This window comes from Ornithorhynchus anatinus, chromosome 1, assembly GCF_004115215.2.
Source record: "Ornithorhynchus anatinus isolate Pmale09 chromosome 1, mOrnAna1.pri.v4, whole genome shotgun sequence".
NCBI classification, from domain to species: domain Eukaryota; kingdom Metazoa; phylum Chordata; class Mammalia; order Monotremata; family Ornithorhynchidae; genus Ornithorhynchus; species Ornithorhynchus anatinus.
Genome location: NC_041728.1, coordinates 845609 through 863698, shown reverse-complemented (window position 1 = coordinate 863698; position 18090 = coordinate 845609). Strand labels below are relative to the sequence as shown.

At 57.2% G+C, this 18090-nt stretch overlaps 1 protein-coding gene across 4 annotated transcripts in view; it reads right to left on the bottom strand.

The window, feature by feature from the left end:
* The window catches only part of IPO11 (importin 11), a 142864-nt gene that overhangs the window by 34109 nt on the left and 90665 nt on the right, over window positions 1–18090 (bottom strand). For 3 of the 4 annotated variants that reach the window (XM_029058977.2, XM_039910339.1, XM_029058989.1), the window contains exons 25-27: window positions 15761–15856; window positions 14742–14855; window positions 7661–7782 (exon numbers count right to left, since the gene is read on the bottom strand). In XM_029058977.2, the coding sequence (XP_028914810.1) occupies window positions 7661–7782; window positions 14742–14855; window positions 15761–15856 (332 nt within the window). The remainder of the gene's footprint in view (window positions 1–7660; window positions 7783–14741; window positions 14856–15760; window positions 15857–18090) is intronic. The other variant, XM_029058981.2, reaches the window with a different exon arrangement.

Genomic DNA, 18090 nt, shown 5'->3' with positions numbered 1-18090 from the left:
CTGCCGGGCCATCCGGCCCTGCCCCGCCCGGCCCCGTGGCCAGAGAGACTGTGACGGGAACAAGGCCCGCGTGGCCCACCGGGGAAAAGGCAATGGCGTGGATTTTTTTTTTTATGGTATAACCTCTTGGCAGCCGGCACCGCCGGCATTTTCCGGGAACACTACACCACCTCACCCCAACTCCACACCCAGATTTCACCAGACCCAAGGACAGGGCAACCGGGGGTTCTGCTCGCCTCTCCGCCATACGGTAACCGTCCCTCCCCGCCCCCCTCTCTTCCGCCAAACTGGGCTGGGGCCCGACAGCAAGATGCCCGAGTCGACCGCCACCGTGGCCTCTGAGGCTCTACTTTCCCCCGGGAGCGAGTCTCCACGGACGCGAGCCCCCGCTTTATAGGGTTGGGGGGCCGGTGGGGGGGGGGGGGGACACACGACTGCTTGGGGCAAAAAGCGGAGGGTAGAAGACCCGCTGTTCCGGTCCAGAAAGAGGCTCGTTCATCCGAACCATAAACCGGATTTTCAAATCTGTTCAGCCCCTTAACTTCTTTCCCCGAACAAATCCAAGCCTCTGCACCATCCCCCAGCCCATCCTCCAGGAAATCAAAACAATAAAGATGTTCCAGAGTGGCCTTTCAAACGCGGGGCCAAACCGGTGACTGTGAAAAATGCTCCTAAATTACCCCCAGAGTGGGAGGGGAACGGAAGGCCCCGGCAGCCCCCGGGGATCAACCTTTCGGGCCTGTAGGAGTTCCCCTCCCCAGGCTTCGTAAAGACGATCCACAGTCCCAGAGCAGGCACCTACCACAGTCACAACTCAAACGAATTCACTTTTGTTATTTTCGGTCTTGACAGGAGGGAAAAAAGGAAACGCAACAGGAAAGCAACAAGAACAACAAATACGTTAACTGGGTCCGGAAAAATCATTCTTAAGAAGAACCCCGGCCCTCGACGGCCCCGCACAACCCTGCATTCCCTGCGTTTCGGGTGCGGATTTCCGAACGGTCGGCAACTGAGGGGTGCTCTGGGAAGCCCCACCTGGAGGCGGAGGGCAACTCACCGCTGTCCGCTCTCTCCCCCGGGGAGTCCCAGGCCTCCACCTCTCACACGACACGAGCGATGGGGCGCAGGTTCATTTTTCTAAGGCTACTTGAGAGAAAGGTCTGTTTCCCGGGCCGCCGCCGCCGCCGCCCTCGGGACCTTGCGGAACGTGGATCTTGGCTTTCCCGAGAGTTGCTGTGTTACGACCGCGTCCCGTTTCTTAAATTTGAGATTCTGCAACCCACGACACAAAATCCAAACTCTCCTGCTGACTAGCGTGCTATGGGGGCAGACTCGGATCTAAAATTCCTCATCTGTAAAACAGCACAGTCCACCGTGAGCTTGCCGGTTAGCCATCTACTCGGATCTAAAATTCCTCATCTGTAAAACCAGCACAGTCCACCGTGAGCTTGCCGGTTAGCCATCTCTCCAAAGCCAGGCGCTCGATCAGGGCGAAAATCAACAACGGGTTTTAGTCAAAAGCTCGCTCCTCAAACCTTCAACAGGTTTTTGGGGATGGCGCCGTGAGGTCCCGACTACTGTGAATCGCAGGAGCTGACCTCATGGCGAGTGTGGAGGAGGGAAACGGGTGAGGCTGGCAGGGCCCAGAGAGGCACCATTTGGGATCCTATCACCGTAAGGTGTGGTCAGAGAGCTGGAAGGGGTGTACCATATCCGAGTATTAACAAGCGGCCTGGCTGCGCATGAGGAGAGGGAAGAGAGAGCGCGCAGGGGGAGGAATGAAGCGAACTCATCACACCCGCTCCATTCACCCCTGGGGAAATGCAGGTGTGTGGCCGAGTGGCAGATGGCCCGAGTCAACCGATCACAGAGGTCCCGCTACTAGGAGATATACAGTGACTCCATTCCCTCTTTGCAGGGGCGGTGGGGTGTGCGTGTGGGGAGCCGACTACAGAGAGCCGAGCTCATAAAGCAACCGGAAAGCATTCTTTCCGTAAAATGGATAGTAAAATTTCGAGCCGGGCTCTGCTTATTAGCCTAGCTCTCCTCTACTTCTGTGCTACTGCCGCTCAAATGAGATTCGATTTTGTATTTCAACCCTGATAAGGCTTAAGGAGGGTCTTTCCCAACACTGTGTTCCAAATCATTCAAGTCACCTTCAAAATCCACACTGTGACGCTGCAATGAGCCCGTTTTTCAAAGAGCTTCTTAAGGAAGCAGCCTTGCCCCCACGAGGCCTGACTCCAGGCCACCCCCGGGGTCGCTGGCCGGATAGGAGAAAGAGGGCGGTGGCAGAAAGCCAAATGACGCCGCGGCCGAGCCACACGTCCGTGGGAGGGTCCCGTTGGGAGAAGCCTGGCCGACGGCCAAAGCTCTGACCGACCGACCCCAGCGAGCAGAGACGGGAGGTCCGGCTTGCCCGGGTCCTCCGTGCCCGTTGGACGGTCCCACGGGCGCAGCGTGGGCCTCAACGAACGAGGGAGGCCGGAGGAGAGCAACGGCGTTCCCGGCATTATCCCCAAGTCCTCTCCGGCGGGGGTGACGGCTGTGCCCGGGGACCCAGCAGTAGGGAGGGCGGAGGCTGCAGCACGCTAGCTGAAGGGAGGCAGAGCGGGATGGGCCAACGAGGGAGTCGAGGGACAGAGACCCTAGGGACATTCCCGCTGCCGGCCGGGAGCCAGGGATGGAGGAGGTTCGGGAAGGGGAGGGGAAGAAGGCAAGGGGACGGGAGGGGAAGCGGAGAGGGAAGGAAAGGGCAAAGGAGATGAAGGAGCAGGAGAGGCTGCCTCGGGGAGGACACGCAGGGAGAAGACCAGCAGATTTCTCATGCTGCAGGTTCTTCTCCCGTTGGCACCGCCCGCCAACAGCTCCCAGAAAACAGGTGTACACGCTCCTCCCACCCTCACCCCCCCGCCCTGTGATGGGGCTGTGCCCGGACCACACAGAAAACCATCAGCTACCGGCTTTGGGCCCCACGGGCAAAGACGGAGATTCCCGCTGGGGAGCAGGGGGAGAGCGAGAAGCGGAGCAACCGAAGGGAAGGTGCTCCTGGGGCCTCCTCGGACTTCTAGAGAAGCTGCTCCTTTCTACGACGTCTGCCCCAGATGCCCAGAAGCGCCAGCTCCAGCAGCCGCAGAGCCCTTTTCTCACTTGGTCTGGGCCGCTGCTCCACCCCCCCTTCTCTTCCGGTGGCACTGCCAGACCTCTGGACGCTTCCAAGCACTGCCCTGCCGGCGTTGGACGGGGCGGGGAGCAGAGCCCGGCAGGCAGCAGCCTCCTCCCGCCCGCCGCAGGAGCCGGCAAGGAGGGGCACCGCGGCTGCAGCCGGGAGCGGGAAGAACGGCAGGCCTCCCCCCTCCGAGTCCACCTTGCCCTTTATATTGGATTCTTCTATTTGTTCCAAACCTCTTCCTACCTGTAATGGAGAGAGAGGGAGAGCACGCATGAGGGAGACAGTGCTTTTGTGTGTGTGTGTGTCTGTCTGCCTGCCTGCTCTCCCAGGCCCGGAGTTTGAGCCCCGAGAGGGACAGGGGCTTGATCTGAACTCCTATGTTCACCCCAGTGTTCAGAACAGTGCTTGGCGCACGGCGCTCAATGAACACCATCCCTCTCTGGGGGTGAGAAACGGGTTCCCTTGCACACTTCCTCCACGGGAGAGGGTTGAGGCTCCCAGAGGGGGTCCAGCCCAATCTCCACGGCCCTGTCCCCCGGGTGCGCAGAGCCCCCCACGCACGGAGGTGAAAGGACGAGACCGTCCCCAACAAAGCAGAGAGCCCGGACCGGCCACAGGCCTCACCGTCAAGACTCCTAACCTGGCAGGGTTTTCGGGATGGCCGTGGAAAGCTTAGCAGAGTAGAAAGGAGAAGCGTCGGTCGGTTCAATCAGTGGCATTTAATGAGCGCTTACCGTGCGCGGAGGAGTGTACCGAGCGCTCGTTCACTCACAGTTCATAATACCTGGAGTTTGGAGAGCACTCTGCATTTTATCTCATTTTGGTCCTCCCACCATCTCTGTGAGGTGGGGAGAGACGAGTAGCATTCTCCCCATTTTCCGTATACGGAAACTGAGGGCCGGGGCGGTTAGGTGGGGTGCCTGGGGGTGACCCAGCAGGTGACCCGTGTCACCACGCGAGGCAGAAGGAAGGTCTGTGGAAGTGGAGGGGTCCCTTCTGTCCATCCTCAGGTCGTGGGCACCGAAGGCGTGGTCACCCAGAGACCAGACCCTCAACGGTCGAGCTCCCGAGGGCGGCCAGCCCCCTCCGGCCCCGGTGGTCGGAAGGCAAGGACCCGCCGTGTGGAGCTGCGTCCTCGGGGCCGGGGGGCTCCGGGATCCCGTGGGAGGGCGGCGGTCAGTGGCCGATCAGGAGCCCGACAGCCAAACCTTCTCCTCACTCTGGCACGTCCTGCTTGCTACGTTTCCTAAAGCCGAGCTAAGAGCCCGGGGTGAAATCTGAAACTAGTCGAGTCCAACCTCAAAAAGCACTTATAACTTGGTGAAATCCGCGCTTTCATCACGAGTTGAGTCTTTGAAGGCAGAGATGAATTGCTGTCTTCGAGAAATATTACCCAAAGAAAGCCTGATTATTTACAGTCTCATCCACAAGTGTGCTTTTACGTCTGTCGCTCTGTGGGCACAGATCTTTGAAGAGTCGAACCACGCGGATACGTAAGGAGACAAAAAGGACATCATTTCCACATAAAAGAAAGCATCCGGGAATTAAAAAAAACAAACCCTTTTCCCCTAAATACGGATTGTACCGCAGTGTATGAGGGGGGAAACTCGCCAACCATTTTCATCTAGGCACTATTCAGGATCTCTGAAATTGCTCTCAAAAGCACACACGAAACAACTGTCCAGAAGAAGAGCAAGCAATCAGCATAATCAGTTAAGAATGAAATCTCCGTTTCGCGTTTCTTGGTCAGTAAAAGCACGGTCCAATCCACGGGCCGCCCGCAAGAGGTGGGCTCGGTGGCTGCGGAATCATCTGACACCTGCTACTGTGGGGGACTTGACGCATTCACCCGGCCGCCGCTCCCCTGCCTCTCCTTCCCGCATCAACTACAGGGCGGTAGTTTATTCGGTGTCAGGTGCCCCTGTTAAAGTGAAAGGTCCTTGCGGGCACGGACCGGGTCCTTTAACTCTATTACACTCTCTCACGCCTCTCGGGGTCGCACCCTGAGAGTTCCCAGTATCCCACCGGTCTCGACTCCGGGAGGGAGAGTCAAGCCGAAGCATATTCGTTCCATTCCAGGCTTGGCCAGTGGCTAGCCAACGGAAGGCCACCTGCTACATGTCAAAACCCACCTCGGCTGGGCAGCGGCGGCACGGGAGAGAGTCGAGGGCGGAGACTCGAGTTTACTGCGCGGAAGAAGGCGATGGTCAACCCCTTCCGGATTTTTACAGAGAAAACTCTACGGATCCGCCACCGGAATGGCTGCGTATGGAAGGGGGGGCATTCCGGGAGAGAGACGTCCACGGCGTCGCGACGGGTCGGAGACGACTCGACAGCATAAAACAAGACATACTCTCTCAAGCTCCCAGTACGGTGTTCGACGCAGGATGGCGTGACGATTGCTTCTGCTTTCCAAAATGCCAATTTGGCCCCTTTTGGTCAATGGAAACGTGAGAATAGAAACGAGGTGCCCCGGCCAACGCCCCGCACACAGCAGACGCCCAGTTCAATGCCCCGTACACAGGTAGACAGGCGCCACTGGGCTCCGCACCCAACTAGCGTCTAGTACGGCACCCTGCTCTCCAGAGGCGCCAATTCCAAAAAAGCAAAGCAAAAACCCACTCGAAATCTCCACCTATCCCCTCCCTTACATTTTTCAACAAGCCCCAGCATTTCCCAAATTGTGGAAGATTTAAGGCACACTTCATCCATCACCAAGAACCAGTTTGGATTTAACTAGATTCTTTGAACGTACTACAGTCGTATTTTTAATCGCCATTTTGCTGAACCCAAATTACCGATGTTTTCCAGGAGAAGGATGATGAGTTATTCCAAGTTGCCAAAACAGTAACTGAACTGACGAGTCATTTGGGAAGTAAACCGGCACGCTTTTTCGGATCAGCGAAACGAAGAGGTCGTTCTATGAATTGAATAGTAATCTCTCTGGCCTTCCCTGGAGGTTCACAAGACCTTTCAGAAAGTATCAACGATTCAATAAACTCAGAGTCTTCAGGCTCTTAACGTGAAGGAGGAACTAGAAGTGGATCTAATTTGGGAGCGGGCAAACTACGAAAAAGCACCTGGGAAAAGCCAAAGCAAGCTTTATCCCTCAAGGACAGAGTGATTTTCAAAATCTGCAGGTAGGCATGCCTGCCCCAGGGCTCTAGAAGGGCCGGGATGGAGCAGCTGTCCCTGCGTTGCCACATTGGAACTTAGAGTTTTGGCCTTCCGCCTGCTTTCCTCCAGCCCAGAGTCCACCCACTCCCAGCCACGTCCCCAGAGCGAGAGGTAAGCCTGGGGTCTCCCCACGGACGTGAGAACCCTCGCTGTAAAAGGCGTCGAGTCTGATGTCACGGAGCCCTCGTGAGGATGTGCCCAGCTGAGTCGTGTCCCCACGAAAGCAGTGGGAACGGTGGGGATACCGTGGGCCCACGGGAAGCGCCCGTCAGCCTCGGGATCGAAGGCCGGGTCAATCGAGTCATAAGCGTCACGCTCAGAGCCGGGGGGACCTGCTCCCGCCACAGCCTTGGGACGTGGAGGCATCAGGTGGGCCTGGGCACCGTAGATGCTCTCTTGCCCCGGCCGGTGGCCTCCTAGCTTCCCCGGCCCCAGGGTCAAGGGCAGCACGGGAAAGCCCCGCGGCCGGTGGGGGAGCAGCCCAGCCTGCCCGACGGCCCCGGGAGACGAGCGACTTGCTCGGCCTTCGTCGGGGAGAAGCCGGGATGGCCGGGGGCGCGGAGGCAGCGAGGGGTCAGCCCTCCCCGAGGCAAACAGTCCCCCGCTGACGGAGGCGTCGGCACCAGGGCCGGGACGGAGTCCCGGGGACGCCGTGCAGCTCGAACTAGCCCAGCCGGAGCCCACGGCCCCTCCCTCTCCATGGGCCTCGCCCACGAAGATCAGGCTGTCGAGGCCTTCGGCGTGACTGCGCTCGGCACCCCCGGGGGAGGTTCCCAGCTCACCCACCCCAGAGATCTCCTACTAGAGTGCAAACTCCAGAGATTATGCCCACCTGGACCCATTTTCACGTGGTTCTAGCCGAGTGCCAGCTCCTGCCCCCATCTCTTACCCCTTCCCCATTTCAATGTTTACTAAACACTATCTGATTGACTGAAACGACATTTGCATTGAACGTACCAAATCGATCACGGCTGGGTCTGCTCTTGAATCACTCTCAGCCCGGGAGGGCTCGAAGAAACAACTCCCCTCAACTTCCCCTCTCCCTGGCCGACCTCTAAGCCAGGGATCGCCACCTCCCACACCCGCCACGTCCCTCGTACCTCTGGCTCCCGGGAGGGTGAGGGGCTCGGGGGAGAAGACGCAGTCTCCCCTCACCCCGGCGAACTGCAGCCCGTTCGCCACCGGTAAACACATACGACAACGTGACCGGCGCCGCGCGCTTGGGGGAAGCCTGGATCTCGGATCCAGCCCGGATCAAAACCATCCGGTCCACGTTTCCCCACTCCTCGGAGGTGGGCATCCTCCTCTCACCTGTTATCCGACGGAAGGAGCGACAGCAGCGCTAAGGCCGAAAGTTTCCTCCTTTCGGGCTGAGTGATGTTGTCCATGCGGTCGACCCACATTTCAATCATGTTCCCCAGGAGCTGGTCCATCTGAAAGACACGGAGGCCACCTCAGGGTAGCTGAAGAGCAATTCCCTCATCGTCGTCGTCGCGACGGGATCGACGATTGGGAAGCCGAATCTGCTGAGCCCGGTCCCAAGCTGTCCGTATCTTGGGAGGGGCAACACAGTCTCTTCCGGAAGACTGCACCCCCTCCACGCGACCTCGCGAGTGACAGCAATACAAAAGGGGTTCAGGTCCCTGGACGCCGGAAGGAACCGCGAAAGCCCATCTTACTGGATCCTGGAGGGGAAGCTCGACGGAGACACTTTTACGCTGGAAACCGGCCAAGGGCACTTCTCAATACAACTGGAGCCCCCGCCAATACGTCCCGGCCCGGCTCCGCCATTTGTCTGCTGAGTGACCTTGGGTGAGTCACTTCGCTTCTCTGCGCCTCGGTTACCCCGTTCGTAAATTGGGGATTAAGACTGTGATCCCCATGTAGGACATGGACCGCTTCCAACCTGATTGGCTTGTACGTACCCCAGCGCTTAGAACGGTGCTCAACACATAGTAAGCGCTTAACAAATACTGTTATTTCTGTCATTATCCCAGGGGAGCACCCCACTGGCTGGGGGTCTGCCGGAAGGACCCCATCTTGGCCCTCAGGCTGGGGGCGGGGGGAGGAAATGAACGGTCTCTTGAGGATCTAACCAGTTCCGCGATTTTATGGAGATGAGAGACGAAGCGCTCATAAAATAACTTCCAAATTCAAAAGCAAAGACAGGGAAAATCGCCAGTTGTTCGTAGCCATTAACACTGGAGGAAAAATCAATCTTTACTGCAGTAACCGCCAGCCCCTCCGCCACTGGGTGGGGGTCTGAGGTAGAGCTTCCTACAATTGAGGGGACACCCCCACTGCCTGTCACCACGTTGAGCCAAGCCCTCTAGACTGTACGCTCTTCGCGGGCAGGGAACGTGTCTACTAACACCGATGTACGGTACTCTCCCAAACGCTTAGTACGGTGCTCCACACACAAAAACTGCTCAATTCATTCCACCGCTGACCTTCCCGCCTCCTGCCTCTCCCCACTCCGGTCCATACTGCCCGGATGATTTTTCTACGAAACCATTCAGTTCCTGTTTCCCACCCCCTCAAGAACCTCCAGTATCTGCCCATCCATCTTCTCCACATCAAACAGAAACTCCTCACTAACGGCTTTAAAGCCCACAGTCACCTTGTTCCCTCCTACCTCACCCTCTCCGATTCCCTACAACCCAGCCCACACGCTTCAATCTTCTAATGCCGACCCGCCAACTGTACCTTGATCTCGTCGATCTTGCTGCCGACCTCTCACCCGTGTCCAGCCTCCGGCCTGGAACTCCCTCCCTCTTTATAATCGAGACAGGCTCCCCATCTTGTACGCCTTATTAAAAGCACATCTCCTCCAAAAGACCTTCCCTCACTAAGCCCTCATTTCCTCTCCTCCCCTCCCTTCTGCACTGCCCTCGTACTTGGATTTCTACCTTCATTCACTCTCCTCCACCCCCACGGCACTTATGTCCACGACCGTGATTTCTTTATATTAACGTCTGTCTCCCCCTCTAGTCCGTAAGCTCGTCGTGGGCAGGGAACACGTCCGCCGACTCTATTTCACTGGACTTCCCCAAGCGCTTACTGAAGTGCTCTGCACACAGTAAAAGCTCAATAAATTCATTCGATTGATTACGTGGCTTACTTGATCGTGAGCCTCATGGAGGACAAGGACTCTGGCCACCCTGATTAACTTGTATCTACCCCAGCGTACCCCAGAGCTTGACACAAAATAAGCTCTTAATAAATACCACTATCATCATCAGAGGAGAGAGCTGGGGGTGGGGGGTGGGGGGTGGAGGGGCGCAGGAAGAACCCCGCAGGTCGGGTGCTGGCTGGTGGGAGGGAGCACGGCGGCAGGGTTGGATTTCCAGCCCCAGAAAGTTGCAGAATCCCAAGTTGTTGCCGAGCATCTGGTGGTCCGGGACTCTCCTTTGGCCTGGGCTGTGGCTCGCAAGTCAGAGAGAATCTTTTGCGGCCCCCGAGGCGGGTTTTTTTGCAAACTGGCAGGGCCCACACAAGGGCACGATAACAAGTCGACGTTTTACGCGAATACCTACCGATGGACAGAGATCGAACGTCAACTGCGATCGAGTACCCCTCCTCCGACGGCACTGAAAACGACGTCTCTTTGAACCTCTGCGTCGATCACACCAAAAGAACCAGAATGGAAGCGGCCCCGCCTCTCGGCCTAGAAGGCCACCCTCACTCTTTCCCCCCGTCCCGGCCTCATCCCCGCATTTCCTCGGACAGCTTTCTGGGAAGGGGGCGGAAGCCACGTCACCCGCTGGGGGTGCCCTGCCGACTCGCACCCAGAACCTCCCTTCGGTATCGATGTCTCACACCGAGAACGCACGGATCCAAATGGCAGGAGGAGGTGGGTGTGGGGACGGCCATAACGGGCCCCCGGGACCGAGGGGCACCGACCCGCTGCTTCGGCCCGAGAGGGGGTTTTGCGGGGAATGGAGAGAGTGAACAAGCACCTGGCTGCATTTAAATGGGAAAGTGCTGGCTTTTTTTTTTGGTTTTCATGGTATCTGTTAAGCGCTTCCTACGTGCCAGGCACCGGGCAGATACAAGCTAATCGGGTTGGATGCAGTCCCTGCCCCACCCTGGGCTTCCAGTCTTAATCCCCGTTTTACAGATGAGGGAATTGAGACACAAAAAAGCAAAGTGACTTGCCCATAGTCACACAGCAGACAAGTGCAGCGTGGCTCGGTGGAAAGAGCCCGGGCTTGGGAGTCAGAGGTCGTGGGTTCTGATCCCGGCTCGGCCGCTTGTCGGCTGCGTGACTTTGGGCAAGTCACTTAACTTCTCTGTGCCTCAGTTTCCTCATCTGTAAAACGGGGATTAAGACTGTGAGCCCCACATGGGACAATCTGATCACTCTGTATCCTTCCCAGCGCTTAGAACAGTGCTCTGCACATAGTAAGCGCTTAACTAAATGCCATCATTTTTATTATTAAGTGGCAGAGCTGGGATTAGAACCTAGGCCCTTCTGAGTCCCAGGCCTGGGCTCTGTCTGCAAGGTCATGCTGCCGGAACAGCCTTCCCAAAGATTTCATCACTCGGTCCCGCTCTGTGACGAGGTGCTGCTCTGCAACCCTTGTCCACCCCGTGCCCCGAAAAGAGACACTCTACGGACTAGACGGCCTTTTTCGGGGGCTGACTGATTGGGATCGGGATGTCTCTGTGTGTCGCCGAAGTGTACAGTCCAAACGCTCAGCGCAGTGCTCTGCCCATAGTAAGCGCTCAATAAATACTACTGAATGAAAAAAGGAGTGCACTCAACCTCTCACCCTTCTCTTTCCTGACTTCAAAACGGCACCCCGCGGATTCCCTGCAGGAGAGCCCAGTGGCAGAGGGAGCAAGGCTTGCTGAGAGGGACGGGTGGGAGGGGCAGACGAGTAGCCCCCGCCATCACAAATGTCCAACTGCTTCCAGGTGGGCTACGGAGGAATCCAAAACCGGGACAGCGGCTGCCCGGTGAATCCTGAGCGGGCGACGGCCGATCAGATGTCCGTGGCGCCCAGATGGTAACGGAAATTCCAGACTTCCTACTGCATTCCAGACCGACCCGGTTCTGTGAGGCGGGAGAACGACTTTCCTCCTCCTTGCGGTTTTTTTCCCAATAGAGCCTAAAAGGGACCAATCTTCCCAGAGTAGGTGGCAGCTGATATTAGAGAAAATAAGAGCTTAAGGAAGGAAATGCCACGGAAATGGCTGCTGTGCCTGAAAATTAAGGGGGAAAGCTGGTGTAGGGAAGGACGGAGAGTTCTCCGAGGCCCTTCTAGCGTCACTCCATCCCCCCCGCTCCCGTCGGACACTCAGAGAACACCCCCGACGTACATAGATCGGGCTGCAAATGTGAGCTTTTCGGCTCTGTTTCTCCTACTACTAGGAAGTTCCAGGAAACGCTTCCCCTCCAACATTATTACTGGAATTACTTGGAGGCGTCTGCATTGGCATTCGGAAACTCAACGCCTGGTATTTCCTTATATAAACAAAAATCCAGAAGCGTGGTCTGTCTGAGTTTTGCTTGGCTGAAGATATTTAATTGAATACTCAATTTTCCACCAGTGTTAACAGCAACGACGTCTCGAAGGGCATTCTCAATTTTAGCCAGGCGATGCTTCCCGTGTGAAGCATCGCTCTTCCTGACGAGCTCTGGGGGCCACTGAGGCCGGATGCTTCTGTTGCTCCACTCAGAACACGGGCCGTGACCCGGGGGTTGGGGCTGGGGGCGGAGGGGTGCTCCGCGTTTCGCCCTCGGGAAAATCGTGCCGGCCAGCCGCTTCTCCCAGCCTCTGTTGACAGCGCGGTTGGGCAGGAGGGATGGGATGCGTGAATCGTTTAGACCGTGAGCCCGTCACTGGGCAGGGATTGTCTCTGTCTGTTGCCGAATTGTCCATTCCAAGCGCTTAGTACGGTGCTCTGCACATAGTAAGCGTTCAGTAAATACTACTGAATGAATGAATCGAGTCCTCACTGGACTAGCGGATCTTAGCAGCCGGCCTCCCCCCCCCACCCCCGAGGGACGTCTGCCAGGCGACTGAAAGGGGCCTGGCGGGCAGCGGCATTTAGGTTTAGGGCTCAGTGGGAAGAACCCGGGACCGGAGTTGGGAGACCCGGGTTCTCGTCCCAGCTCCACAGCCGGCCTGCTGGGTTACTCTGGACAAGTCGCTTAGCCTCTCTGGGCCTCAGTTTCCTCATCTGTCGAACGGGAGATCTTTACGTTTGCCTCAAGGGGCTGCGGTGAGGACGGATGAGATGATGAAAGGTCTCACTGTCATCGGACTTCCGCTTCCCACTCTCTGAGGTACTTAGTGATGACAGAGCCACAGATGAGGTAAACGGAGAGGATTTAAAAGAAAATTTATTCTGACATGAACCTTTCCCCGTGATATCTTCTCTACACCTGAAGGAACGGTTCAGAGGATTACATGCGCATGCTGGATTCTGCTCTTTTCACAATCTGACTAATTCAAACAGAGACGAGGAGACTCACTCCGAGCGGGAGCCAAATGCCGCTCCCGGCGATGCGGAGACTGACCCGGCGGGACTAACTCCCCAGGAGAGTTTGGGGGCAGAGGTGTCGATTCTCCATTGTGAGCTGGGGGGGGGGGGGGGGGGGGGGGGGGGGCGGGGGCAAGGTTTGGGGAGAGAGCAGGCTTCAGAAAGCTCACAGAACAGAAAGCCACCATTCTGTGCCTCTGCAGCCCTGACCGGAAGCTCTCGGGTCCCGGTCGGAGGGCTGGGATGTGTGAGTCTGGGGGTCCGGCCCAAACGGCTGTACTGTGAGGGGCATCGCTTCCGGTGATTGATTAATTAATGTTGGTATTTGTTAAGCGCTTACTATGTGCCGAGCACTGTTCTAAGCACTGGGGTAGACACAGGGGAATCGGGATGTCCCACGTGGGGCTCACAGTCTTAATTCCCATTTTACAGATGAGGGAACTGAGGCGCAGAGAAGTTAAGTGACTTGCCCACAGTCCCACGGCTGACAGGTGGCAGAGCTGGGATTCGAACTCATGACCTCTGACTCCAAAGCCCGGGCTCTTTCCACTGAGCCACGCTGCTTCTCCAGTAGCCCCCAAGAAGCCATCGCCTGGGTACTGGGCCCCCGGCCCCTCAGAGCCCAGAGGGCTAGGGCCGGTCAGCCCTCTCCTACCTGCTTGGCAAAGGAATACCGTACCCCTCTCCCCTCACTCCATCGATGCCCATAGTGTTTCCACACCAATGTGTCACTAATTCGACATTTCCCCATCACCAGACCAGCTTGGGGCTGTGGCCCAGAGACTCCGCCCTCCCCAGGGTGGGATCTGCCCTGGCCAGGGTCGGGGAGAGGGGCCAGGGAAGCTTTTTGCAGGGCTGGGGAAGGCAGGAGGAGGTCTGGCCCCCTAAAAGCTTGGCCTGTGGCCAAATAATAATAATAATTGTGGTATCTGTCAGGCACTGTACTAAGCGCTGGACAGATACACGCTGATCAGTTTGGACACAGCCCCTGTCCCCACAGCGGGCTCAGTGTTAATCCCTATTTTACAGATGAGGTAACTGAGGCACAGGGAAGTTATGTGGCTTGCCCTAGGTGACACAGCGGACAAGTGGTGGTGCTGGGATTAGAACCCAGATCCTCTGACTTCCAGGACCGGGCTCTTTCCACTAGGCCACGCTGCTTCCAAACTAAGGGAACGGGAGGTGCCCTCCGCCAAACGTTCAGGACAGCCCAGAAAGGACTTCACATAATCCCACTGACAACCCAGCAACCAAGTCAGCAAAACCCAAACCCTGCATCCCAAGAGATCAAACCCAAGAACAGGCAGCAACAGGGAGAAAGAATCACCGTCGGGCTTGAGATGGGGTAGATTTAAAATAATAGTAATGTTGGTATTTGTTAAGCGCTTACTATGTGCAGAGCACTGTTCTAAGCGCTGGGGTACACAGGATAATCGGGTTGTCCCACATGAGGCTCACGGTCTTCATCCCCATTTTCCAGATGAGGTCACTGAGGCCCAGAGAAGTGAAGTGACTCGCCCACAGTCACACAGCCGACAAGTGGCGGAGCCGGGATTCGAACCCATGAACTCTGACTCCCAAGCCCGGGCTCTTGCCACTTAGCCACGCTGCTCCTCCGAGGCCATCTGCAAATCAGAGCAGCCGAGGGTTTCCGCGGAGCGCCCTGTGGGACGGAGGCCTGGACGACTCAGGTCCAGTTAAAAAACCTCCTCCTCCGGGATCCGAGAGCTGAGACCACCTCAAAGAAGGGACGGCTCAAGCGGCGGTGGTCGGCAGCTGGCCTGAAAACCTGCAGCCCCATCTGACGTCTTCCCCACTTTCTGCCAGAGTGAAAAAAAATTTCAACAGGGAACAAAGCTCACTCTATTCGAAGGATTCCTTAGCGGACGTAAACTCTTACCTCTCGATTAACTTTAACTGCCATCTGGCTGAGAAGCGAGGAAAAAAAGCCGGTGTTTTGCAGAAGTACTCGGGCCATGACTCCAAGATACGTAGACATCACAACTGGATACCTCTGCCAGGTTCGAGAAAAATCCCAGTTGGTAAACTCCCCTGGTGGCCTATCAACACCGAGAACCAAATCCTCCTCAGCTCCGTACCCTGTCTGATCGATTGGCAGCGCTATTCATTCCCCAGACGGCCGTGTCAGACGTTGGTCGGGGGGCCGATCACGAGTGGGCAAGGAGTTCCTTTTCGAACGGACCCATTCCCCGTACTCCGCGTGGATCGTGTTTCCGAGCCTCCGGCACTTGAGCGGGCTGCCCCCGCCCCGGAAGGCTAATTCACGGAAATTCATACAGGCGACCGAAAACCAAACGGGCCTCCTAACAGACGGTGGGCGGGTGATTTTTAAAAATGAAAGGCATGCTTAGGTTGCAGCGGGTAAACCTCAGGAAGCGAAGCCACACCTCGTAATTCTGACCCCGCGACTACGCCGAGAGCGGGACCTGGCGTCCTTTCCGCGCTACCGCCGCCCAGGGAAGACAGCGGTCGGCGGCAACGAAGCCGGAAGCTCGGGGGCGTCCCATGAGAATGGGCCAGGGAAGGGGGTGGGGGCCGGACAGTCGGCAGGCCCGGCGGGTGCTCGGGGGGGTGGGTTGGCCGTGCAACTGTCCCCCCCAACCTGGGGCAGCAAGCCAGGGAGATCCTGGGTTGAGCAAGGGAGGCTCTGACTCGGTAGGACTCAGGAGACCCGAAGATATTTAAAGCGGGGAGGATTCACGACACAAAAACTACAGCTTTTCACACTACTTCTGCAGTTTCGGCTTCCCCGATCACTCCGACAGGGGTATTTCCCGAGCGCCTACTTGGTGCCCCGCACCGTAGTGAGCGCTCGGGAGAGTGCACCAGTGTTAGCGGACCCGACCCCGCCCTCGAGACGACCATTAAGAGGGACTTTAAGTCCGAGAGGCATCTCACCTCCCCGTCGATGATTCCTTTGAACACGCCCGGTAAGATCGGTTGGAACATCTGGGGCCCTAGTCCCGGGTTCACTTTGAGGACGTTTTCCACCACCTGAAAAACAAAACCAAAAATTAAAACGTTCCAATCCGATGGCTTAGGTGAATCGCCAGGGCGCGCTGTACGAAGTGAAGAGTCTAAGCAAAATGAGATGGAGAGTGGCTATATACTGGCGAATGAAATTAAATCAAACATAAGTGGATCGGTCAGGTCAAAACAGCCAGAGATGGGCACCCTGTGTCCCTTCTTACACAGGACTCCTCTTGATCCCATTAGAGGGGGTGGGAGGAGTAGGGAGAGGAAGCCGGGGGAGCGAGGCCCCCGGTCCCCACGGCCCCACATCCCCGAGCCCGTTTGGAGAGGGGTGATCTCACCATCGGCGGAGGGCCCGAATTGGCAGCGGACCCTTCTTCCGCTTCTACTCTGACAACTCTTCCCTGGGCAAGTTCAACTTCCCCGGTCGCCGAGGCCCACGTGATTCCTCGGCTCAGAGATGGTAGCCACGCGGTGCTCGCTCGTTCCTCTAGACTCGGCCACGCTGGTGCGCGCTGGCCCCATCGCCGAAGTGAACAGGTGGAGCCGGTCCACTTTGTGTGCCCCCAGCCTGCTGGCCCCATAGGGCAACCTGGTTCGGCTCCCAGATGGCCCCACGGAAGGGTGAGAAACCAGGCCTCTGGACACCAGGCTGGCCCGGGGGTGGGGCGAGAAGTCGAGGACTCCTTCGCCTCTCTCGGCATGCCCCCACCTAGACCGTCGGCCCCAGGCCGGGCACAAACGGCTCCCCAGAGAAGTCGGAAAACCATGATTATGCCTCCGATTATCACCGGTAGCTTCTGGGGATTCCCATCTGTGGAAATATCCAACACTTTTCTTCCAAATAATTGAAAAGAACGGGAGTCGTACAACACCGAAACGTAATTCGGTAATGCCCTCTCAAGGAGAGGACAAGAAAGAATCTCGGAATCCAGGAGAGGCCTCTGGCCAAAGCGTCCGATCCTTGGAGCTTAAAATGACCGACGCCGTCGGCTGGCCTGCTCCTTGCCCGCCGCCCACCTCGGATCCCTTCCCTCCTGGGACGCGAGAAGCTTGAAGAGCTCGGTGCCCGACGCCCTGCAAATCGAGCCCTCGGCTCTCGGGTTAGAAAGACTCTAGCGAGGAGGGAAATCAATTGATGGTCTCTGTCGGGCGCTTACACGGTCCTGACTGCCGGGAGAGTACAATACGGCCCTCCCGAGCCCCCCTCCAGTAGAGACTAAGCACCACCAGCCCGGGCCACGGACGATATGGCCAAACCCCAGGGAACAGGGCAGCAGGACCGATTCATGCTTCCCAAGTGCGCCAGAGAATTTGGCCCTCCTGCCTCGGGCCTCATAGGCACAGAAGCAGCGTGGCTTAGTGGAAAGAGCCCGGGCTTGGGAGTCAGAGGTCGTGGGTTCTGATCCCGACTCTGCCCCTTGTCTGCTGTGTGACCTTGGGCAAGTCATTTCACTTCTCTGGGCCTCAGTTACCTCATCTATAAAAATGGGAATTAAAAAACGTGAGCCCCACGAGGGACAATCTGATTACCCTGTATCTATCCCAGCGCTTAGAACGGTGCTCTGCACATAGTAAGCGCTTAACAAATACCATAATTGCTAATTATTATTATTAGAAGGGTCTGCGGTTCGGGTCCGGGAGATGGGCAAGGTGAAGAGGACTCGAAGCTGTCTCTGGCGCTTGGCAGCGGCTGCCCGTGCCCAGACCCCACGGCCCAGTTCAAGCTTCCCAGGAACAAAAAAACCCAAGGGTCCGATCGGGCTTCTAACCGCCAGCCTGGCACCCACGGGTGGCACCCAAATTCCTCTAAATCTGGATCACATCCTTCGGGCCCACTGAGTTGGCCAAATCCTTCCGGAACCTCCGGGTCACCCAACGACGGAGGACGGAGCCGGGGAATTACTTCTTTGGAAGCACCGACCACAGCTGGTGGCCCCTTCGGGCGAGAGAAATGGAAAATCTCACAAGCGCAAAAAGAACAAGGAATACCAGACAGGCACCAGAGTCTGTTCTACCATCAGAGACATCGACGGTCTCAAACCGTCACTGGGGACGTTCGTCTTTCAAGCGGGAGCTCAGAGAGACGCGCAGCTGGAGGAGTGGCAGACTGCCAGTTTCCTTGCCGGCAGGGAACGGGGCTTTCAACTCTGTTTTGTTGCAATCTCCCTAGTGCTCAGTACGGTTCTCTGCAAATAGTAAGCGCTCAACGAATGTGATTACTTGATTGACCGATCTGTGACATGGGGATGAAA